A 25,929-nucleotide genomic window follows, 5' to 3' on the forward strand; every position below is an offset into this window, starting at 1 on the left:
GAAAAAACATAATGCAGTCAGTTTTCAGCTTTTAACTCAATTCCCTTAGTATGCAATTAACTAGGGTAAATATTTAAACTTGTCCTGACAGCAAACCAGCATCTCAAATGGCAGTAAACAGGAGTAAGTTCATTTCAGTTACAATGAAAATTACTTCTTATAATATAGGCTAAAAAAGAGACAGTATTTTATTTGAGCAAACAGAAATTGATGGTATTCAAGGAAAACATTTTCACTGAAGTGACTGGAAACAATTAATGATAATGTAATAATATGAAGCAACAGAACTAAATGAAATAAATGTGTCAATGATTTTGGAACCATTTTCTGCAGGCCATATCAGTACGTAATGCCCCAAAACAGCTTCTCCCCTTTAGAAAAACTGTTTGAAATTAAGAATTCTTCACCTGCACCTGAAGAAAAACATTTACTTAAAAAATGAACATCTATCTATATAAAAAGGTACAAGAATGTTACTATAGAAATATTGTGTTCTCCACTGCACTTGCAGATTTTTTTTGACTGCATTAATGATTGAATATTCTAAATCAATCAATTGATCTCTGATATTGAGGGATTTACTGGTTTGAAAGTCAAAGACTTACGTCATCCATAAAATCAATCAATGAGGATGAAGATGAGGAAAAGGAATCCTATTTAATGAAAACAGCAGTAAAAAAAAGAGAGAGAGAGAGAAAGAGATGGATGAAGAAAACCGTTCAGTATAAATAAAAGTGCAAAAATAAAGAAATGTAAATAACTAGTGCCTCAGTAAATTTTCATTTATTGTCTTTCATGGACAACTAATCAATAAATTATCTGCATAAAACCCAATGTTTTTCCAGCATCCACTCAATAAATATTCCTACATCCCAACAAGATTTTTATATTGAAAGTAACTTATAAGATAAATGATTAAAAAGCAAATTAAAAATTGGTATTAATTGTGAGGACTTCAAGAGAGAACAATGAATTAATGAATACATAAGGAAAAGAAAGTAAATTTTGGAACATCAATAACATCAGGGATTATGCTCTTTCATAGCTAAATGTGATGACTTTGTACACACATCAGGAAAGAAACAGTAATATATAACTAACAGTGGTGCCTTATTCCCTCTGAATTCAGTTTGACCAATATTTTACCCCAGCTGTTCTTTTAAAAGAAAAAGGATGCATTGCTAACTGTTGATTAAAAAAAAGAAGATATGAAATGTGTAGTTTCAATTTTTTTCTTTCAGGTTTTTTACCTAAACTGATCTTTTGTCTGAAATTGACAAAGGAATGAAACAGATTTATTTTTTAAGTACATAGGATCTGCGAATAGGAGATGAATAGTAATTGGCTGTATTTTACAGATCTGTGTAAAATGAAAAGAAGATGAAAACTTAATAAATATACAGTATCAATGACTTCATGGAATAGATTCAAGAATTATTTATGTATTTTCTCTCATTTTTACCAAACCACTATGAGCATTACCTAGCATTTTCCTGAAGACAAAGAAAGGCTGTATGAACAACTACCCTTTTCATGTTCACTACAAAAATCAGGAAAATTTCTGCATTCAAGGTTTGAGAGAGAATTCACTAATATTACTAGTGTTCAAGAGAAGACTGACAGCACTATAAATGACAAACAATTCTTACATATTATTATTATACACGAATATAAATGGGTCAATATGATTAAAATACAGTAGCAACCTCCCAGCAAAGATGCATTTATATGCATATAACAGCACGTAACAGCAGTAGTTCCACTGACTAACAGTTAGAATAGCTGTACACTTACTTCAAATTGATCCAGAGCAGAGGTAGGCGCATTCAAAAATGCCAAGAAAGAATTCTGTGAGTCTTGGTGCTTTACACCTAGAAAACAGCAGCAGGTTTTTAAGCTACGGAAAAATGACCTTTTCATGGAGGACCTTTGACTTGCTGAATCAGGGTCTGAGTATCCACCTGAACCACCTACATTTTTTTAAATGAGTTGTTGTCACATTTGATTTGTTTTCCAGAGTAGAAGATTTTTTTAAAATATACACTCACTAAGCAACCAGTGTATGTTTAATTAACCTTTTCCCACCTAGAATGTGTGTGGTGTGATTAAAAATGAAAACATACTGTATGTGTGTGTCTATTATGCAGAAGGCACAGGTTCTTAATGTGCTTATGTTCATTTGCAAGATGTCCTGCATGACACACAGGCACCCACGCCAAGGCACAGGTGTCATCCCTGCTCCAGTCACATGCTGGACAGCCTACCAGGACAGGACAGCTTTAGTCAACAGGGAGCCTCCACAAAAATGTACAGACGAGGCTGCCTGAGGAAGACACCGCATTTCTAAATAACAGGAGTTCCTTGACCCATGCTCTACGCCTGTCCGCCACCTCTCAATTTTGGATATCCAGGAGTAATACAATCCTGGGTAAAGCTTCAAATGTCTCTGTCACACTACACTTTTACAGAGTTTTCAGCCAGTAAGCAGAGCAGGAACGTTGCATCCTCTGGAGCTAAAGAGGCTGGCACATCTTATTGTTACTTTAAATTGCTTCAACTGTTTGGTTTTTTTCTTCTTCTTTGGAGAATAATCAAGTTGCTTTGTGGGTGTTTATAAATCACAGATGTGTACAAACTCTAGCTTCCTGAATACTGTAAGCAGATTTGCTATATGTATATATATACTCACACACTTATTATGACCAGAGCCTGAAAGACTATGTGCATCTCAAAAGACTGATGTTATAAAAGGTCACTTATTTATTTTAAAAAATGTCAGTGTCTTGCTCTGCCTGGCTATATCATCCTGTTTGCTCTAAATATAACCCACAGTGGACAAACAAGTTAGGAAACCTTTTCCTCTTCAAAATATAAATACACTGAAACCCCAGTAAAAGACTAAAAACAATTCTCAGATTACCTGCTACTTTACAGAATAATTTTTAGTAATCTTTTTTCTCACCCTCCTCAGTTTCTGGAACACATTTATAAAGAAAAAAAGATTCAAGTGCTAATCTCAAGTAATCATTTCCTAGAAATCCATTTCCACACACAGTTACTCTACCACTGTACATGGACTAGATTTGAATCCTCCGTACAATTCATGATTCAAACATCAATGTATTTCTTCTTGTAAGAGAAAACCAAGTCCAAAGATGATACGAATTTTGGATTAAGGTGTATTTTCTATCAAAATATTTGCATAGTTGTAGTAGAATCTTATTTATTTATTTTTGGCATAAAGCACAGTAACTAAATTTTCCTTGAGTGGTGTGTTTTCTTTTCTTTTTTGTTTTTTCTTTTTTTTTTTTTTAAAGAAAAGAATAAGTATTTATCCAAAAAGAGTAAGGTTTTAAACACTGGAAAAAATACAGGGTAAAGTATTATTTATAAACTCTTAACAGATTGTTTAATGCAAAGGAAGATTTCAGAAGCCAAGTAACCATGCATAATATTTATGACAGTTCAAGAAGCTATAAATAAAAGCTAAACATGACAAAGAATTATTGTCCCCAGGGAGATGCTATCAAGAGTTCCACTCCAAGCACGTGGAAGAAGCATAATCCTGGTATCACTGCTAAGCATCAAGTACAAATTCCCTAAGTCTTATTTGCTAATCAGCACCAGTCATTTTTTAATGTTCTGTATAGATTTGTATTATTTTTATCAGTCAACCAGCACTTGGAGGCCTATATATAGGAGATGAATGTTAACTGCAATACATTATTGATTGACATGCCATTAGGTTACAAAGGCTGAACAATATTTGACATCCCTACACAGTAATTGTTGCCAGGGTGTTGAAAGTCTGGACTTCAGAGTTCCCCCAGAAAATTAGGTAATTCCATCCGGTCTAAAAAATCACTTCTTCCCATGTGACTTGTAAGATAGAAATATTAGAGCTATCATGGGAACTGCAAAGAATCAGCCAAATCATTCACTAGCTCTCAATAAAAAATTTCAGAATTACGAAAAAGTCTTTTCTCCCAGCAACAATAAGAAAAACTGTTAGACAGATGCACTAGAAATCCCAGAACATACTCTTAATACCACATCAAAGCAAACATGACCACACTGCTCACTACATGGTTACAAAGCCGACCAGCGAAGTCATCCCAGAAACAAATGAATGCTATGAATGTCTCTGCACTTGTTTACTCTCTGTGTAGACAGGGCCAAAACATTCATAGATAAAGAAAACTATGAACAATATTGAAGGTCTAAATACCACCATCCATCATAAAGGGGAAAAAAATATATCTATACTAACAGTTTTCCAGCAGTCAATCACCAGACACATGCCAAATAAAAATAATGCCGTTCCAACTCAAATAATACCTTAGTGGTTCAAGTGTATCAACAGAACTGAAGCGTATTACAAATATGTATTAGAAGTGCAAATGCAACTGCTGTGGGTACATCTTAACATGTAATTGTTGTGCTCACATTTTCTATGTTAAAGTCTGTTGGTACCATGTTTTTCAGTTGCAAGCTGACACTTAACTGATAAGATGTACCCAACAATGTGAAACATGTTATTTACTTGGATATCAGTTGCCATACCCTTTTCTGATCTAAGCTCTTCTGTCTCCTTTTTCAGCCTTTCAATATCTGTCAGCAGTTCCATGTTCTTCTTCTCAGATTCTTGCAATTTACTTCAAAAAAATAAAAACAGAAAACCCTATGTAAATATTGAGAACCTACAATACAAGTAACCTTTTTCCCCCCATCTTTGCATGCTATTTAAAAATTAATGCCCATCAAACTTCATGACATCATCAAATGCCAGCATTAATTCTGAAATCTACTGGGACCTATTTAGTACGGTATCTTAAAAAAACCCAACAAAGCCAGAACAAGAACTTAATTGCCCCGTTTACCCACTAAATAGTCTCATATTTCCAATTTAGGAGTAACTGTGTGAGCTTGTATCCCGTAAATGAGAAAAAAAGACTATGTGTATTTTTATGCTTAATTTTTTTAAAAAAATTGTTAATTCACAGTGCCTGTGATACTTACAGATTATGCTGAACTACTGTTCTTCTCAGTTACTTTACAGTTAGTTCCTTCAGTGCTTTCCGATTCACAGCTGGATAGGTAACACTACTATGCATTTCTACCACACTTCTCATCCTTGCCTATCAAAGCAAACACTGGCTCTCCTGTTCTTAGAGGATCTACAATGCTGCCTATCATTTTACCTGGCCTGAAAAACACCCAAGCCAGGTGGATAAGTTATTCCCACTTTACGGATAACATACTTGAATCTCAGCTCTGTCCAGCTGCTTTCTGAAAGCTGCAAAGCAAGTCATTACTCTCAGCTAAATTGAAGCTGGAGACCTAGAAATGGAATGTCTTCCTACTAATCCCAACTCAGAATAAATTTTGGTAATGGGGGTGGGGTGGGGTGGTGGTGGAGGAGGAGAGAGAAAGAGAGAGGTCTGAGGAAAGAGAATCCATAATCTTCCATAACCATATCTTGTTACTATACAAATCAGTATGCAATAATTGATTTTCGTCAACTAACCCAATGCAGCTATCAACAGAATGGAAGAGAGTATGTTCTAAGACACAAACCCAAACTCTGCTTTTATTTGAACTTCTTATCACAACTAGAAGAGATTATATTATTAAAGAGAAAGTGTCCCCTCTGAAAGTCTTCAAGATTTCAAATTTTCCCAGTAAGCATTCAGCTGCTTACACAGTGAAGAGAGATATGGTCTTTTTACCACATTTGGATATAAGAAACAGGCATAGCATTCATTATCGAATTTTGACAGACAAGATAGTTAAAATAATGATTTGATGACACTCCTTGGGAAGTATCAAAGTAAATTTCCATCAGAACAATTCAGTCTTACCACTCTGTAGAGATACAGGAAGCTTTGACTTTATTCAACTCATCTTGAATAGCCTGTTTGGCTCGGATTTCAGCATCAAGTGCAGACTGTAGTTCCAACCTTGCAGACATATCCAGTTTTGCAAAGCGGCGCATCTTCCAGGGCATGTCCTAGTAAAGAGTAAAAAAAGGGAAAAGGAGGAGTAAGAGGAAAGAAAGCTAAAAATGAGGAACATAACTAACTTCAACAATTCCATTTCTCAGTTTATTATGTTCTTTATGTAAGAGTTCATTTATTCCAAAGGAATCCAAAATCAAAAAATTAAAGAGTATTGTTACTAGAATTAAACTCAAGTATGAAATAGACAAGATGAACATCTTATGGTGTCATGATTTCAAAAGAAAAGAGATTTTGTGAATTCTAGTTTTGATGTGCCTCAATTCAAATGACATCTACAAAGGATATTCACATTTCACAAGTGAAAGACTTTAAGGCTTCATGACCCAAAGTACAGATACCCTTCAACAAATCAATATATGATTATAAAGTAGCTATACTTGAACAATATAAAGATAAAATCACATTATAAAGATATTGGTGTTTAATTAATTGATAAACAATAAATCTGCTATTCAGTTATTTAGAAAAGAAGCTCTAGGAAAGTTTAAATTTTGACTAACACATTCTAGAGACAGCTTATTACTGCAGCTGAAAGTATCAAATTAGTGTTTTTTCAATCAAAAAAAATTCTGATATATGGAAGTAGAGTCTTACTGTAGCTCTTGCACCCAAACTGGAGTTCCTCAGGGCCTCTAGTTCTTCTGTCATTTTAGAGGCCAAGGCCTGAAGATAACCTCGGGCATCTTTTTCATCACTTACCCTAAACAATTACATAAGAAAAAGGTGTTTTAATCAAAGAATCTAAAGAAAAAAGCTGAAGTCACTTCAACAAAATAGCAACCAGAAACAGAAAAAAGCAGAATACAAAATAAAAATCATTAAACATAAGGAAACAAAAAAGCAATAAAGAAACTACACAGAACTAAGCCTTTGCTGCTTTGCAGAGTTTTAGTGAACAATAAGACAAGGAATAAAGACTGAAGAACTACATATCTAAGCAAGTAATATATGTCTCAGTATAAATGTCAGCTACCTAAAATTGAGACTGTGGAAGACAAATCTTTCAGGACTTAATCTATTTTTAGGAAGTAAATTAAGAGAAGATTAATAATAATTAACAATTCCACTACCCATATAATATTGGAGCTGGTGGTTGACTTCACTGTATCAACTGACTATGAGAACTAGTAGTGAGAATCAGTGATGTTATTTCAAGACATGCTAATTAAATAGGGAGAGTCCAATTCTAATGTTATTAAACAGCATAAGACAGAAGAGGTGCTCTCATCCCCTGAGCTTGCTTTCTATCAAGACATGTTTTCTGGGTGTAAAGACATCAAGGAGGAGACATCTCTGTTTTTCAGATTCTTTGATCATCAGTCACAAAGAAAAAACCAACTTTCTGTGATTAATCACAGCAGAAGGTTCTTTCTTCACTTTGCCTGAGGTATTAACATAGAAAAGAAAGTTAATAAAAAATTACCTCACTGAAACCAAGTAGCTTATGAAAAACCTAAAATAAAGAGAAAAAAAAAACCCCAAAACATCCTTCCCCATACACGTTTCCTTTCACCTTATATGCCTGGTTCTGAACATACTCATCTTGCCCACAGAAGAACAAACTCAGTTCTGCACCACCAGAGCATACCCAAGTCTCTGAGCTGGTCTGATCACAGTTACATCTATCAACACTAACCACAAAAATGTTCCAGGATGTGCTCTAAGCAATGAACCTCAAATAGTTTAACTTTTAGGGAAGTGGGAAAGCAGTTTTTCTGTTTCAAGGAAATTAACTTTTCCTTGCTTTCCTATCTTTCCTTAGTAACTGTAATCCCAAGTATGCTGGACTGGAGATGACAATTCTCCAGATGGTTGAATGTGTCTCACAGTGACCTTTCTGAAGAAAGTGATTCTGCTCTGTGCCTACAAAGCAATGTTTATCTAGTTCATACTATGAGGTTCATATACATAGTGAATATGGAAATGGTGCCACTTGCAAGTTTACCATTTATTCATAAAAATAATAAAAAGTTTCCACAAAGATTTATAGATAGTCACCAGAAGGCAAGAAAGACAGAAAGCAGGAACTCAGAACTGCCATGGGCAAGGAAGGAACAAAAGAGCTTTCCCATAGTGGCCTTTGGGCAGTATCAGGCTTTGAAAGCTATGGGCTACACAACTATGGGTTGCAGTGACTTCTGAGTGTGCTGTTTTAAGATTTATATAAGGAAGACTGTAATACAGAGGAGGCTAAAGCAAACGTAGCAACGATTTACCACAAAACTCACGCCCAACATGAAAAAGTAAGTGCTTATTAATGCTTTGGACTTTTATCTTCTTTGTCTCCTGCTTACAATTTAGTTCAAGAGGTTGGGAGAAGCCTAGAAAAAACCCACATGTCCTGACTCTATCAAAGTCAGTGTGAGTTTTGGTATTAATGAGTCACTGGTTTTCCCAAGGTATACTAGAACTCAATGGAAGCAACCTATCAAATTTTGGGGGTGTGCATAATAAAATATATAATAGAAAGGAGTGTAAACATAAGTAAAAAGAACGTGAGGCTCTCAAGATGAGAAAGGAAGCTTTCCTGATGCACAAGGAGGAAAAAGAGATTTAGGAATTAGCATTTGATCTTCTCTACTTTTAATGACATGTAAAATCTCTGCAGAAGAAAGGGATCAATGTCAGATTAAAAATAAAATTGAAATAGTGCTTTATTTTTTAACTTTCCTAATTGAAGCTGAAAAACTTTAAATGTCCAGTTTCTTTGCCGATTTTTATCATGCCATATAGATTCTTCCTTATGGAAGGTGAGAATACACTGGTTATTTGGTTTATGATACAGAACCTTCAGGCTCTTAACGCTGAAAAGATGAACATGCAAAAACCTCAGAGAGATATTCCACATAATCTAGAGATCTAGTAAATGAAAATATGCATGCAAAGTCAATTTTTGCAAAAATCTACACTGAGTTCAATAAAACTTCTCAGACTCAAAGAGAGCAAATGGAAACAGTACAATTTGGAGCTGAGATGCAGTTTTGTTGTCCACTAGATGGCAACATTCTCTCGATAATAAGATACAGCCATTAAACATTATGTAAAACCAGAAGCTGTTGGGAGTTTCTTGATCTGTTAATGTTTTGCTGAGGTTCTTTTGCTTGGTTGGCTTTTTTTTTAAAAAAAAAAAAAAACCCAAAACAACAACAACAACAAAAACCAACAAGATGGTAAAGTTACTCTTATTAATGTTTCTCTCCTTGCCCCCCTTCTTACAGAGAGCCCTAACAAGCACAGCAAAAGACGCAAGAGAGAAAAGTTCTTCAGGTTCCAGCCAGAGCCACTCTTCTTTCTTTACTGAACATTTAGATTAGATTAATTGTTCTGTTTTCTTATATAATGTAAGTGCTCTTGCAAGCTGGTTAACCATAAAGAACCTAGAACAGCTGTATAGTACAAATTCCTGTAAAATTTAATTTAACTTTTTGGTTGGAGTCAACATCATAACAACCTTCAAATAACCATTGACAAGTATCTAGTAAACTTTGTCAGGCTGCTCATAAAGCCAGACTCTCTGGGTCTCTCTATACAGGACATGTTACAATACAAAGTAGACCCAGAGGACTTGACATTTTTGCTGAACAGGACAGGTCTTAAGCCCTGGGGACTTACGTCAAGCTGCATCTTATGTGATTTAAAAACCCCAAGGATGTCTGAAAGCAATGACTCCAAATTCTCCTGTAGTTTCTCAATGCTTTTAAATTTCTGTCTTCGTATCACTATGCTCAAAGCTTCCAAGTTTTTTTTTTTCCCCCTGCCCTCTCCAACAGAATTTTTTTTTTAAAGCTACTTCTCTAAAAAATTTCAATATTGCACTCTGCTCCCAACAGTGACATTTCCCCCTTCCCTCCACAATTTCTGTTTTATAGATAATTAACTTCTGATTATTCTTACCTCAAGCAGAACACATCTCAGAATTTTTCATGGTTTGAGTTTCTCAGAGTTGAGTTTTCCCTGAATTTTTGATAAACCTTTTCCACAACTTGTGTGTGCTTTCTCCTGAGAGCAACCAGATTAAAAAACAAACAAACAAACAAAACCAAACCCAAATCCAACAACTTTGGGGCTTTTTATGTTTGATTTAATGCAGAAGTGTTGTGTGTGTGTGTGTGTGTGTGTTGGTTTTTTTGTTTGGTTAGTGTTTGTTTTGTTTTTTAAATTAAATCAATAATTAAGATCAAATCAACCAGAGTACAGTTGATTGGAAAAATATCCAGTCAACATGGAAAATACTAACTGAATTTTCCGGTAAACAACAGTCACAGCTTCTTGTCAGCTGAATCTAAGCCTAACATTCACCCAATAGGTAAGTTAGTTAGGATTTAGCTCATCTATATAAACATACTCAACAATACAGAATAATTCAAACTAGTTGTCTAGGCTACCTTTTCAAACAGTGGGGAGATCAAGAAAGTTCTACAGTACTAGTCATGGGATTTATTTTAGTTGTCTACCTTAGGACTTCTAGAACTAGGCTACATGAATCCCTCCCAGAGAGACTAATAAGTTAAGATTCTTGCCAAGTACTCTGGGACTCACTACCAAGATTTCCATCGACCTCCTTTCTGCAACAGAACAGAAATAAGGTACCATGGTTATTTAAAAGATTCCTTTTTAAAATGACTGCATTAACCTCCAATGCAATGAATCTCTTTCCCATCTCCCATAGGAAAATTTATAGCTGACTATAAAAGCCTCAATATTTCTTACTCTCGTTGAGGAATGATGAGTGATTTGGCTAATATAAACTTGTCAATATAATAGCTCCATTAAGGCTGAATGATCTGTGAGGGTCTATTGCTACCACATTAGAATTTGCAATGAAAGTCCGATTCAAGTGTTTATATTAAAATTTTGGCTATACTTATGGCATCTTGTGATAACAACAGTAAAAATAAAAATGCCTTTGTACAGTTGCCCTAAAAACCATGCAAGACAGCACAGTAAGAAAGCAGGGAAAGGCTAAAGGGAACACCACAGGCCATTAAAAATACTTGCAAGTTACAAAATCTGAAAGAAATAATAATTTAGAAGGGCCCAAGGAGTTGTGAAGTAAGTGACAATCTTAGCCACCAAAAATGTGGATTTGAATAGTGGGGCAGATTTACTGAGAGGTATCTATTAGATGGCAAAGCACTCAAAGGAAGTCAGGGACTCCTTGGGCTTGTGTTACTTAAAACAGGGCTAGAACAAATTCTTTGAACTATCATAAGCAGCTGAGCAAACTGTTTACAAAACCAGTAATTAATTCCATCTACTGCCTCCTATCCTTCATGAATCATGGTACAAAAAGAAGATGGTACACAAACCCGATTTTTAAGAGGTGTAATGTATGCACCAAGAATACACATTTTAAAGTAATATTATGTGAAAAATCTGTTTGGTTTGAAGATGGAGCCTACAACCTCTACCCTACTCTGTCAGGTCCGGGGCATTCTTTTGTCATAGTCAAGAGATGGACAGGTATGGATTTACATTACATGTTCTGCTGAGGAAAACATAGGCTTGTGACTGATTAAGTAAGACTCGTTTTCTTCAAAATTAGTTGGATTTTTTTGTTTGTTTAAAATGTTTATCATTATTATAGACGTTTAAATACTTCACATAGCACCCCATGTTCCACAGCAAACTATTGCCAGAGAAGGACCCAGTTTCAGTATGCTAAGGACAGCAGATGGACATGACCAGATTATCTGGGTAACACATGGAAACTCTGAACATATTAAGAAAAAAAATGTAAGCCAAGATAAGGCCTCACATAGCTGAAAAAAAGTTAACAAAGCAGAAAAAAGTATGGAGGAAAAATTAAGATGTGTATAGTGATTAAAAACTGGAACCAAGCCAGATTTTTTTATCTCCTTAATGTTTGCCCAGAGTACTTTTTTTTTTTTCCTTTTCACATAATTATTTAATTTTTAGTTCCATATTTTTTAAAAGACACTATATTATCATAAGGGATCAGTAAAATGATATCTTTCATTCAGAAAGTTCATCTTGCATATTCCTGATCTTTTTTCATTAAGTATCTTTAGAGATAACAAAAAACTCAATCCCAAACCTCTTTTACCTCCCCAGTGACATTTCTAGTATGTGTAAGATGCTTTATCATATACCTGAATCACATCAGTAGTACATCTTAAAATATGAAACACTCTCATAAATTGGAGAGGGACATTTTTACATAGTGTTAAGTAAAACAATCCACAACTAACTCTGACCTGTCTTTTTCCAGAACTACCAAGTTTCATGAGTGCTTTCACGTGTAAGTCTGAAAAATGGCGCTTGGTTACTTTGGTGCATTAAGACAGAGAAGTATTACCTTAAAACAATGTGAAACATGAAATAATACACTTGTCTCTCTTCTTACATTGATTATTTGCTGAATAAACATTTCTGGCTAGAAATGAACTGTATCTTTAAACAACTTTTATGTTGTTTTTTTTTTTATTTTTAATTTCTGTGATGCAGGCTGTCTACTACATTCACACCTATGCGAGACAAGATTTAAAAGAAACACAGATGAAGTGGACCCTTTAAATTTTTTAACCTCTGCTATGACTACAATGCCTTGAGACACTATGGACTTCATAACAGATAGGCGTTACGTAATTTTAAGTAACAAGCACTGTTTAAAAAACTTCCAGAAACCCAGAGAACAGCCTTTCTTTCTCGTTACATATTCACATGGTTATATTCAAAAGCCAAACTTCTCTGTATTTGGACAACAAAATTGCACCGACATTACAACAATATCAAACCATGATTCATTAAAACAAATGTTTCCCATTTTTGCTTTGACACAACAAATTAGATTTTTTCACTAACATGAGACATGAAAAATATGAGGGGGCAGGAGGGGAGATCAAGTAGTAACCCAAAAAAGGTTTAGATTTATATGATGATGAGGTCTTCCCAGAAGTGGATGATCTGTTAAAAATAATAAATGTCTGGATGCAAATGTGGTAGATGCTAAAAATGGACCACGAAAGGGGAGGAGAGAGAAGCAGGCATGGAGAGGAAAAATAAAGGCCACCTAGCTAAAACAATCTTTTCCTTTTATTAATTTCAACTGTTGTTTTTTTTTTTTTTCCTTAATTTATTAGAACTGGACAGAAGACTTTAGAAACATAACGTCATCATTTAGCAAAAGTATTATTAGAAATATCACTTGACTGGCTTTGTGGTAGTCTCAAATGCCCGCCTTGTAAAAAAAAAATCACATAAAAGTTGCACTGTATTTGTTTCATTCTGCCACATGCCAAGCAGATGAAGGAAATTAATGCCGAGACACAAATACTCTCAGCCACTGCTTTTCCCAGGCTTGGTCCCTTCTCAGAGGCGTGAGCTCAGCACATGACTCCTTCCAGCATTCTTGCAAAGCCACAAGCCACACCCAATGGCCACGATTCTTCTTCACTTAAAGTTGTATTTGGTAAAACACTTTCACTCTTAAGGAGGAACACAATTTTCTGCATTTGGATATTATTAAAATCTCAAGCTATAATATAGCAGAACCCCAAACAGGTGTGAGATTTCACCTAAGCACTTGCAAGTGCCATGCTCAAAAGCAAACACTCATTAACAGCCCTACCGCATACTAAGGGTATTCTGCAATGACATTAGAGCAGAGTATTCACCATTGGATGATCTCAGTAATTTGGGCCTCCCAGTGGGCCACGGACTCCTTTTTATCAGCCAGGTCTCTCATCTCTTCTTCCAGCTGCCGGTTATTCATACTCAGCCTCTCAAACATGGTGGTGAGCTGAATGAGAATTTAAACAACTAGTTAAAGGTATAAACTGCTGTGACTTCATCTGTATGCAGACTCAAAGCCACGTGTTCCCCTGTTCCACATGATGCATCTGTGTTAAAAACGGTGCTACCCATCTCAATAAACACAGTGTAACAATAAGAGCCAGAATCCCTTCTCAGATATGACCTCTGCTGTACTGAAAGACCATTTTTAAGAATTAGAACTACATTTTTACTTTAACAAATTAATTAGTTTTCTGAGAATTAGTCTCCAAATCCATCTACATCTCTTATAAGGTCTCTGCTTTGCACCATATAGGTGTGGAATGTTCTATATAGAAAAAAAAACTATATTAAAAAAGCAAAGCAAGGGCACAAAAGTTGTTATAGCTCAGATAAAACTGCCAAACCTCTCCTTTGTTTAGTAACCATGGAGAATGAGAGGCTTAACAGATACAGGCGTGAGTCAGTCCTGAGATTCTCCAGGTGTCTCACATTGCCCCATTTTTCATTTTACTTACTGGCAGACAGGGAAATTGAAATTAAATGCACATCTGTAAGCACAATATGTTATACCTAGCAATTAACCTCTTGCATTCACATAGCTGTCATTCATACATGCACATTCTGCAAGACAAAAGCCACAGCTAACCTGAGTTGGTATTGGAAATTAAACCTTCATTATGTTAAATAATTATTCAGAAAAATCAAACTGGAAGCATAGATCAGGTAGATTTTATAGGAAGGCCTGCTTAGGAGAATGAATCTCATGTGAGAGGCTTCTTCTAGTACTGAAATATATTAGCACATCAGAATGATTAAAAAAATATCAGTTTTAAATCTATTCTGCTTTTCAGTCCTAATATGAGTACTCCACTCCATATTTATCATTTAAACGGGTTTATGATTTAGATTTGCCTTTTTATTAAATAGCTTTGTATTTTTCTTGTCAAATAACAACAACAAAAAAAAGAGACTGAGGAGAAAAAACATCAAAGTGACTAGACTCTTACTGTTCTTGGACTAAACCTACATACAGGCATACAGTATGTGTCTTATACTGGTATGAAAATATACTTCAGTTTGAACACTAACATGCAAACATGCTTACTTTGAAGAACACCATACTTTCATCATATTTTTAGAAAATTTAATGCAATACAAAAAGAATAGACAAGTTTAGCAAGACTTGGCTAATCCACAATGAACTTGAATAACCTGTCAAAATGAACAATAAAGAGATAATCTAAATGCATGAAACAATTATTCCTTGCTCAACACATTTCAATTAATATGCCTTATCATTTGTATTTTTTTAATATCTCAAAGTAACACAATGGGTGGGAGGGGCCCTACTATTTAACAGTAATTGACATGCAAATATATGCTAAGCAATCACATAGTTAACTATGCATTTTTATATTTGGGTCATACAATGAAATACTTTTTTTTTTTTTTTTCCTAAAATTAATCTTTCCAAACTGTAAAACCATCTAACTCAATTACTACACATACATGCATACATATATATGCACACATTCTCAAGTTCAAGATAAATACAGATATTCTCTATTCAAATCATTCATTAAACACCATTTTCTGTGTAATATCAATTTATGCTAGCAATTAAGAGTTAATAATAACCCAGTACAGCTCTATATTGTCCAATTTGTACATAGCATATTCTAGTTGTAAACTCAGGACTCCAGTAATCAGCACTTACCTTATCAAGTTCATTAGAAAGTTTTTTGTTTTCTTCTGTCAGCAGAATCTTTTCTCGTTCATACTTCTGCTTGAACTCTGTTTCAAATTCCTCTCTTTCACTTTGGCTAAGAAATAAAATTAAGCAGAATTAGAAAGTTTCCTGTTCTAAAACTCATCGCACTATTCACTTAAATACGTAAAGATCAATGAGGACTATAACACAGTCCTTAGACAATGATCTTTCCTTGGGTACATAATTAACAGAGCTCCACTGAGCTCATGTTTATCAATCTTATACATATTTTAGGCTTCAGATGAATCCTTCAAACACTGAGCAGATGTAATTCTGCAGACTAAGGTGTGTGTCAATATTCTAAGACACTCAGGGAAAATTCTCATCTCACAGAAACATTATTTTAAACTTAGACATTTCTTTAATTCCAAGTTTCACTCAGAATGACAGGCAAAAATGACCACATATGAAATCAGAACATACAGAAGCTAAATTAGAGTGCTTGGGGCTGGGTCTCTGATGAGAAAAGCCAGATGACCTATTCGAACTCTACCACATACTTACAATCAGCAAAACGTGCATTATACACTCCTAATACCACCAGACTATAGCGCTGATTTGGACCATTCTTTTTGAGAGAGTTTCAGAGTAGCTGTTTCTCCAAAACCTTCCCTTCTACTGTGGATGTCATTCAGAAAAGGAGAACCCCTGGTTCGTTCTGCTTAACATCAACTTTGATCTTGCACAATGAATATGAGAACCCAAAAAGCTGCAGGTCCTGTTTGCCAAAAAACACTGTGATTTCCTTAAAGTGGTGTATGGCAATGTTTTGATGTATAACTCCTACCTCACATCTGCTCTTTTGCGACTCACTACATGTGCATCTTGTATTCACCATTTCACCAATTATTCAGGTATCTGGCACATAATTCATCAGTAGGTTGATGGAACTATACTATAAATGCCACCAATAGAGTATAAATACCCTGTCAGCAAATGCCACTGTCCAGCCTTAAATGGTTTGAAAAAATGCCCAGTATAAAAGGTTAACTCTGTAAAAATAAAATCCAGGGTAAGCCTTGAGCACTGTACTTTTTTTTTCTGGACACCGATCAGAATTTTACATTGTGCAACAGAGAAATTACATCCTCGCCTCTTTTTTCTGAGATGCAGAACTACTAGGACTGCCAAATTGGAGAGAACACCCTTAAAAGATGAGAAGTGTCAGCGGTTACAGTGAACCCAGTTAAGAATAATGCTGGTTTGAATTTCCTATTGCTAATTTGAAATTCATTTAGTGCTTCAACTGCTCTTTGAAATCCAGTACAGCATGTTAGACTCATGGTGAAATTCTATGTTGCTAGGCATCCTTTGAAACATAACACTACATCCTAGTAAAGTAACATACTATCGTTACTGTTTAAACGCCAAGTTTGAAATTCACCACCACTCCTCTTCTATATCAACAGATTCCATGCATATGATGAACAGTCTAGGGAAAAGGCAGGAAGAGATTAAAGCACTGGCTGTCAAGGGAATTAATAACAGGTCCTGCTTCTGTTTGCAAGCCATAGATTCAAAGCTAATTTCTCAGAGAGTAGAGCAAACTAATTTCTAATTAATTTCTTTTATTTAGCTTTTAGGGTTTTGTTTAGGGTTTTTTATTCTGTATTTGTCTAAAATTAATTCTTCTAAGGCTTTAAGGCTCAAAGCAGACATAAATGGTGGTGGATTAAGAAATCTTTGGATTGGAAAAAGAGTCCAACATATTTGTAGTTTTCTGTATTTTACAATATTAATTCAACTGGTGTTTGTTATTAAGCCATTAAGTCAGATTGATATAGTATAATACAGAAATGAACATAAATTTTAAACAGAGGACAATGTGGGTACAAACATACCAAAATATCAACTTGGCAAACCACAGAACTGCAACAGACTCCAGAGGCATACCTTGGACAGACAGGAAGATCAAAATAATGTATTTGCTTTGAAGCCTGGCATCCTCCTCTCCCATCAAGCTTTTTCTCTCATCTAAAATTTAGCTATGTATCTGTTCTTCAAGTTTAAGAAATCTTACATGATCCAGCATTCTTTTTATCAGTAAAATAATAGTAGCAAACCGCATGCAAGCAATGTGAAATACAGCTTTATGGTATCACTTTGTCGCTCCAGCTCTTTATTGTGGCTGTACAAAGTGGAGAAATAACTTACTGCTCTGAAACCAAGAAAAGTAGACCTGAAACAAACACCAGCTCCCAAGTTTCTTTGTATCACACAATTTTAAAACAGCAAACACTATTTTTATAAAGCTCTCTGCTTTATGAATCTATCATTAAATGACAGGCTTAAAACAAACTTCTACAAATGTGATTTATTTACACAGTTTCTTGCACCTTATTCTGAAATATTTCATAATGACAATTCTAAGAAATGGAGTATTGTGCTACACAGATCACTGGCCTGATACCATGTTCCTATGTTTCCAATCTTAGTAGCTTACATTTTATGAGACTTTAGAAAAGGGCAATAATTTTGTATAGAAAGGTAGCTTTTTTCCCTTCAAGACTAATGCTGTTGAAATCACAGAAGTAAGAAAGCTTAAATTTAAAGGAGACAAAGAAAAAAATACCTATCTTAAAAAATAAAACAGAAACCACCAACATACAAGTTACGTAAAAGAGTATGCACAGATTTTGATGAAGCTCTTATTAACCCTTGCTTAGAAAAACCTACATAACTCACTCTATATACTATAGCCCTTAAGAAGTAATGCAACCACATCCTCTTAACAAAGCCTTTTTAAAAATATGCACTATACCAAAGCCTTTTTTTTAATATACACTGAAGATTATTCTTAGACTACTAAAATTTTTTTGCCAAACTGTATACACACACTTCAAGCCCACACCCGTCCCAAGCCCATTATTGAAATAATTCCACTTGTTTTGGCATAAAGCCTCCAGGTGCTTCCTTTTCAACACTTACATTGAACATCTCTGTACTGGAAGACTAAAAAAAGCTTTGCAAGCCTGATTACAATAGCTAAAACCAATATGTGCAAGCAGAAACAAACAAACAAAAAATAAAATCCATGTTCATTTAAGAAAACTACCAAATATTGAGAATCAAGCAGCAATTCTTCCATTCCTAATATTTAAGCTTCCCTTCTAAATCCCTGAACTACTACAGAAATCAATCTGCAGCACACCTCGAATAGTGGACTTCTGCATTTCTGTGGATTCCCAATACTTGCACGAGATTCTGCAGATTTGTTTAACAAAACCCAGTAAGATCAGGTCTTCACTAATCACTCATCATGTGCTTGGACACCTGACTTTGTATGATGCTCCCATTAAGAGCCAAATGTTGGATAATGGTTATGTGACACATTTCTGTTCATGCTTTAAAATGTTCTCTTCCATCAACACTTGAAATACATACAAAAATATGTGGTCATGTCAGCAATCATTTTAGATTTGCATCCAGTCCTTTTTTTATTTATAGAGAGAAACTAGACTGAAAAAAGATTTATGAACTAGCTAGATCAGCATCGCCAGGCCATTTGTTATTTCACTAGATAAACACCTAGTTAGAAATTTTGCAGCTGTACAACATTAGAATGGTTCTGATAAATCTCCAAGCAGCATTTGGTCTGGTCAGTTTTTGGAGGTATGATCTTTAGCAACAGTTTAGCCTGCAAAAAGAGGTATTATTGATTTTTTATTGAATATTTCTTCTTCTGAGACACTACTGGATGGAGATGGCATTAAAGGAGTATCATACTATCACCTTCATATATTATAAAACAGCATAGCCTTTTGTGCATTTATAACTCATAGGTCAGCAAGACCGTTAAGTTGTGGTACAATGAAAACACTCTACTGATGCAAATTTTACCTCTCAACCTAGAACAAAGCAGCAAACTACTGTGTTAGTATGTCCAGCCTACGAATAACTGCATTCTAGGAAGAAACAGTGTATCTACGGCATTCTAGGTTGTATGATCTACTTCCCTTGATTGAAACATTTTACTAGAAAAGCAGTGTTTCCACCTCTGTTTGCATAAGCTTTTTTTTTTTTTTTAAATTCTATGTTTTGTTTAGTACTTGTATTTAAGGACTTGCTACAGTTTGGCTAAGCTTTCAGCAGGAACTTCTCTATGGGTTTTCTAATATGCCATCTTGCTACAGCAGCAAAAGAAAGCATCTATGTTAGTGTCTATAAAGCATTCTGAATTTATGAATGAAAATGAACACGTTCAATTTATGACTGTTTCCATTACTACCACTGTCCAACAGAAAAACTTGTTTTTATTGATGAATGCCTCAAGGAACATTCTTAAGGCCAGTTATAAGCTCCACCACGTGGGACAGAAAAAAACCAGGTCTCTGACAAATTACCATGTCAGAAGAGATAAAGCAGCTTATGCCTACAGTAGTCTGATGACTGATGTTAACACCGGATGGAACCCAGCATGGATTAGCCTTAGTCCGCATTAAGTGACTGTTCCTGTGCTGGCATAAATGTAAGTAATAGTTGATCTCTAACACATTAGTTTTGTATCAAAAGATGAAAATACCAAACAAAAAAAATGTCAAAAAACTATTTTAAACTGCAACATAAGCTTCAGGGGTTGACTTACCCCAAGCTGCAAGTCTGCAACTCAAATTACATACCTTGGAATGGTCAGCCAGCACCAGAATTTTGATGCAAAATTAACCATTTCAGTAGAGGGATGTGGATTTTTTTGTTCTATTTTTAAAGGTGATTGTGTTCAACCTTGGCATTAGCTCAGCCAAAATGCACCTGTCTGCTCTACAATTAAGGAAGTGATAGTGTGTTTGAAAACATACTAGGAGATTCGAAAAGATATTTTGAGCTTAAAAGTGAATTTCACACAATACTCACTTTTCTCTTCTGGTTTTCTCTAACTTGTCTTTCAAAATCATAATCTCCTTCTTGAGAGCAAGCTGCTGGCTCTCTGCATCCCGCAGTTCTTTCTTCAGACTTTTTATTTCATTAGCATGCATTATTTCACGTTTAGATAGCTCCTCTTCATAGAAAACACTTTTCTTTTCCAGGTCTGCCTTTAATTTAGTGATCTCTTGCTGGTGTTCTATACTGCTTACCCCAGGTGAGCGGCCAACCTGTTTTTGCTAAAATAAATAGCCCCAAGTTAGCACTCAAGAATGCTGAAAATGATGCTTAATAACAACTCAATTCATGTCTGTTTAGAAAATACCCCACTTGACTTAAACACACCTATCTCAGGTTTCTTTGAAACTTTGTTAGAGCATAAATCTGAACTGTACTCTTTTGTGTTTTAAATGCAGTAATAGTTTTAAAGCCATTGAAAAATCTGATCATCTCTTTAAACATCTCTGGTCACATTCTGACTTTCCTTATATGGAGTCAGCAAGTGACCACAGAATTAGATTTTTATGCTCCCACTCACACAGTTGACAGCAACGAGTTCAAGTGTTTTTCAGTAATGCAGAATAAGGACTACGATATACAGTCAATATATTTTAAAGCACAAATAATTTATGGAAAAGCTATACTAGGACAAGGAGAGGCTTAACTGAAGGTGAAACTTGAGCTACAGAAGCACTATATGGATTGCATCAGTCAGGAGGGAAATCTGATCTATTTTATTTAAACTGACCATTTACATCATAGTGGATTAATAGGAAAAACAAGCTTTAAACAATAAGAGTAATTACTTCACTTTTCGCAGCTGCATAGCTCTCTTAGTGAGGTCTTCTGGCATTTCAATAGTCTTTACACACTGCTTCAGGATACATACACATTTGCACCAAATGCTGCACTCACTAAACAAAATGTCCTGCCATAACATAGAGGAGGAGCAAGATCAGGTTCAAAATGAGAGTGGCATGACATGCACTGAAATCCAAGCTTGGAAATACTTTTTAATGTAAACATATGTATAACTTGGTTTGGATTTTTTTTTCTGTTTTTTAAAATACGTAATTAAATAAACGTAGTCTAAGTAAAGGAAGTTACTTAATAAAAACACTGTGTTTTGAGAAATTGCAGGTAACTGGAAAACCTAATTCCTTACAGTGACTGTCTCACAGCTTTAGGAGGATTGAAGATATTTTATTAACTGTACCTCCATTTTTACCATGAGATATTAAATTCCTCTCAGTCACCCTTAATTAAACATGGCTTTGGGTAATTTTCTTTTGCTGATATATGAACAAACTTCAGGAGTTAAATGTCATTGTAGAATGTTCAGATGAGTTGAATTTCTACTGTGACGAATTCTGTGAGAAAGCTGGGCCTTGCTGTTGGTGTCAGCAGAACGCTGCAAAACCCACTAAACGTATGAGCCAGATATGTGCTGCTACCGCACTGTTTTCTCTAACTCATCAAAACGGTCATCTGTTTTGATCTAAGAGTTAAATCCTGCCCTTAGGATGCAGAATGGTAAATTAGAGAAAGAAGATGTCATCCTAACAGGAGATGGCTTGGAGAAAAAAAAAAAAAAAAAAAAAAAAAAAGTACAGGAATTTTCTTTCATGCACAGACAGGTAACTACTGAGCTTGTTACTGCTCAACATGCCAAATTACATACACATATATGACAATGGAGCTCTGCAACATCATCTATCTGGTACATAAAATGTTATAGTGGTATTTCCTCTTTTTTTTTTTTCTCCCACAAGATGCTATTAAGACTCTAAGACAGATGGTACAGTAGAAGAGAAAGGTGTATGGTATTGTACAGTGGTTTACAGAACTAGAGCAATACAGGAAACACAGAATGTATTGTGAATTCATGTAAGCACAATTCCAAGTAGATGTTTTCATACATGCCTGTTTCAAGTGGACAAATGGTGGAACTGAGACATAATGCATCTCCTGGCACATAGATAGTTAGCTGCTGTTTAATGCACTCCAGGATGCTGTTTGACTTCTTGGCTGTCTGGGCACACTGCTAACTCACATTGAGCCTGATTTTTTTTTTTTTTTTTTTTAAATCCAGATATATGACATCCACTGGATTTCCTTTGTCCACACACTTACTGACAGTTTCACAGAACTCCAGCAGGTCAGTGTTGTAGGACTTGGCTGGATAGAAAGCACACTGCCTTCTTCCCAATAGGCTCTACTTTATCCATGAGCTCAGACCTTACTCTTTACTATAGGCTCTACCCCCTTCCTAAGGAAGTCCCACCCACTTCTCTGCAGTTTCCAGGATCTTCTGGATGAGATTTACAGTGGCACAGTGGGCTGTAATAAGAAGGTGCACATCGTGGCCAGCAGCTCTCGTACTTCTCACCCGAGTTCCTTCAGAATCCCTCAGTGAGGCCACCGGTTCGGGTTGACTGCACATCTGACTCACCTGCCAGCAAAAATGCTTCCTTCACGTCATCCTCAGACTGAGCCAGCTCATCTGACCAACATCCCGCACTTCTGTGTGGCAACCTCCCCTGCTTCAGCAGCAAAGTCTGACACACCAAAAACTTGTTGAGCATTTCTGTCAGAGCTCTATCAACTCAGATTACTTTTTTCATCCCTGCCAACGAGGAGCCCCCCATGAGTTTCCTAAGGTGGCTTTCTGCTTTTGATTTAAAGAACTTCCCACAATCACTCTGAGCATCCTTTGCAAAGTGCTCTCTAAATTCTCTCTCTTTAGTCCTCAACATCCTGTTTACATTTAACTTGCCATCATTTATGGACTTTTCTATTCTCCTCATTTGAATAAACTTTCCTTTTTTTCTTTAAATATCAACTTTTTCTCTATAATAGCCTCCTGAACTTAGCTAAGGAGCCATGCAGAGATTTGACTGAATAGATAATGCAGCATCGCAACAACTGCATATGATCCAAAGCATGCTCACTGTACTGTGAAATATTACTAAGAAAGCTACAAGTCCTCTTTCCTCTTTTGAAAACTTGCCCTGTTGTTATAAATCAGCATATCATTTATTCTCAATAGAGCTCCATAAATTCTTCTTGCCTCTTAAGCCATCTTACAAACTCTTCGCTGGTGGTGAAGATTCATGAAAGCAGAAGAAATACATCTTAGTTTTCAGATAATCTGAACTCACAGCAGTGGAAACTTTATAAATCCAAACTTCTTACTGAATGGATTTCCTTATCGTCATTTAGCAAAGGAAGGCAAAATAAAAGAATGTTTCCAAAGAAACCCCAAGAGTGACTTGATGTTGACAAATATCCCACAGAATTCTAATAAAGAAACCCCTGTTATTCATGTAAATTAAGGCCAGAATAGGCCTAATCTGATATTTTGCACAAAAAGTTTAGAATTATCCCACTGGACAAAACACTGGGAACAGAATTTTGCTGTAAATGAAGAGCAATCCTCATGTGGAAATAAAAAACTTTCTCACTCAGTTTTTGAGATAGTCTGATTTCTTCAGAGCACCATATAAAATGCTAAATTATACCATAAAATCATGGCTAACATTATTGGCTTACTTAATTTCTGCTCCTAAAACCACATATATGTCTGAGCAATCTCATCAATATAAACAAAGTCTTAGTGCTCGTGTGCAAAAATGTCTCAACTTCTGACTGAAAGGCAGAATTACCCTAAAACTTTTTCTCTACAGTTACATCAGTTGACAGCTATGGTGGAGGAAACCATCTTTCTTTGGACTGACATGCTGAATAACAACACAGTACACAAGACATCTATACAGAAACCTGTACAGACTGCAGGTTTATCTTCAAATACTCAACCATCCTACACTAAAAAAAACCCCAACAAAACACTTTTAACAGGTAAACAAAGTAATAATGGAAGCAATCTGGAGAAAGATCATTGACTATTAAGAAATACTTCAGTGAGTAGTGAACACGATGGCCTGAAAAGTGCATTAGGTACGTGTTGATGTTTCTGGACAGGAATGTGATCCACGCTTGCATTAATATTCAGCATCAAGTGAAGTGACAAACTGACAATACCCTTTTGTTCTACATCTGAAAGCAATCAAACAGATTCAAGTCCTAGTTGACTAGTAAGTTTGCAGGTGTTAATATCAAAACAGACTAACCTTTAGCCCTTCTACTTCGCTTTCCAACTGTTTAGAGTACTGTTCACTCCTCTCTCGCAATTTCCTGTCTTTGGATGCCTCAGCAGCTGCGGCTTCAGCTTGGACTTCCAGCTACAAAAGTACATATGTTTTTAATAGGTAGGATTCTTATGGTTTTGTTTTTTTTCAAAATCTATTGATGGTTTGCAATATAAGAGATAAATCTTCAGCACTAAACTGAACACTTCAAATTCTTAGAAAATAAAATTGGTACTGTTTGAAACAACAAAGAATTAAAGATTTATAGATAAAAAAATTACATTGTCAGAAAACCTTACATATAACTACTATTTCATAGATTCTAAACAGTCTTCTCACCACTTACTTCTTTTTTAAGTCTCTCTGTTCTGCGTAACTCTTGCCTTAAACTTTCTACTTTTTGCATCACCACTTCCATTTCTTCCTCCTTATCTCGGAGCTGGCGGGCAAGCTTTTGTTTTTGAGAGTGCAAGTCTGTCAGCCGCTCGTTCATCTCTGAGAACTCCTGCATTGCCAATTTCCGCTGGCTGTGTGCATCTTTCAGCTCTTTGGCTTGGGATTTTAATCTGTCACTAGATTCTGCCAGTTCCTACAGTTTAAAAAAAGAATTAAGTAATAAACCTAGAAAGCTGCAAGGCCAATTCTGTCGTTGGATGCGCATCTAACACCTTTTCCAGAGTGAACAGAAACTACATATTAATTTCTTTTCATGAATGCATCTCTATACAGATTGTATGCCTCTCTAAATATGGAAAGAGGCCAGGTTTTACACTACTGAAGTTCGTAAAACTGCATAAATGTAAACTGAGTTGGGAACTTACTCCACCATTATACGTTAAACACAATGGCTTTCAAGCACTTGCATTAAAATATAAAAATACATTGCTTTCTTAACTAAAAGATATCATCAGCATAGTTTTTCAAGAAATCTTTAAATAAATAAAAAGAATAGTTCTTATCTGTTAAATTATTTTAAAAGTTTTTGCATTAATTGAATGGAGAACTCTGCTCTATGAAAATTTCTACTTAGAAGCTTCTGAAATTTGACCTGCAATGGCAAGTATGACTTCCACACACTGTACCATAATACCAAATATTACAGAAAGTTTCAGGCAAAGCACTGCAGTGATTAACAGCAATATATGATAATTAGTCTTTTAGAAGAACCTACATGAAGTAACACTGCTAGTGCTGTAATAAATCTACAGCACAGTACCTTCATAAAGCTTGCTGTGTCCTAGATCTGTGCTACTACACTACGAATGAAGGACCACAACAGTTTAAACGGTTTAATGATGTTCAGCCAAACTGGAGCAGAACAAAGAAGCAAGGAAAAGCGAGTCTGAGGATGAAAAGAACAGTGGCAGGAAGA

At 35.5% G+C, this 25,929-nt stretch overlaps 1 protein-coding gene across 2 annotated transcripts in view; it reads right to left on the reverse strand.

The window, feature by feature from the left end:
• Positions 1-25,929, reverse strand: part of CDC42BPA (CDC42 binding protein kinase alpha) — a 194,326-nt gene that overhangs the window by 38,592 nt on the left and 129,805 nt on the right. For both annotated transcript variants that reach the window (XM_026845705.1, XM_026845704.1), the window contains 10 exons: positions 24,904-25,146; positions 24,540-24,650; positions 20,401-20,648; positions 15,496-15,601; positions 13,658-13,782; positions 6,615-6,720; positions 5,862-6,010; positions 4,564-4,655; positions 1,795-1,871; positions 606-653 (listed from right to left, as the gene is read on the reverse strand). In XM_026845705.1, the coding sequence (XP_026701506.1) occupies positions 606-653; positions 1,795-1,871; positions 4,564-4,655; positions 5,862-6,010; positions 6,615-6,720; positions 13,658-13,782; positions 15,496-15,601; positions 20,401-20,648; positions 24,540-24,650; positions 24,904-25,146 (1,305 nt within the window). The remainder of the gene's footprint in view (positions 1-605; positions 654-1,794; positions 1,872-4,563; positions 4,656-5,861; positions 6,011-6,614; positions 6,721-13,657; positions 13,783-15,495; positions 15,602-20,400; positions 20,649-24,539; positions 24,651-24,903; positions 25,147-25,929) is intronic.

This window comes from Athene cunicularia (assembly GCF_003259725.1).
Source record: "Athene cunicularia isolate RWA chromosome 3 unlocalized genomic scaffold, athCun1 chr3_part1, whole genome shotgun sequence".
NCBI classification, from domain to species: Eukaryota; Metazoa; Chordata; class Aves; order Strigiformes; family Strigidae; genus Athene; species Athene cunicularia.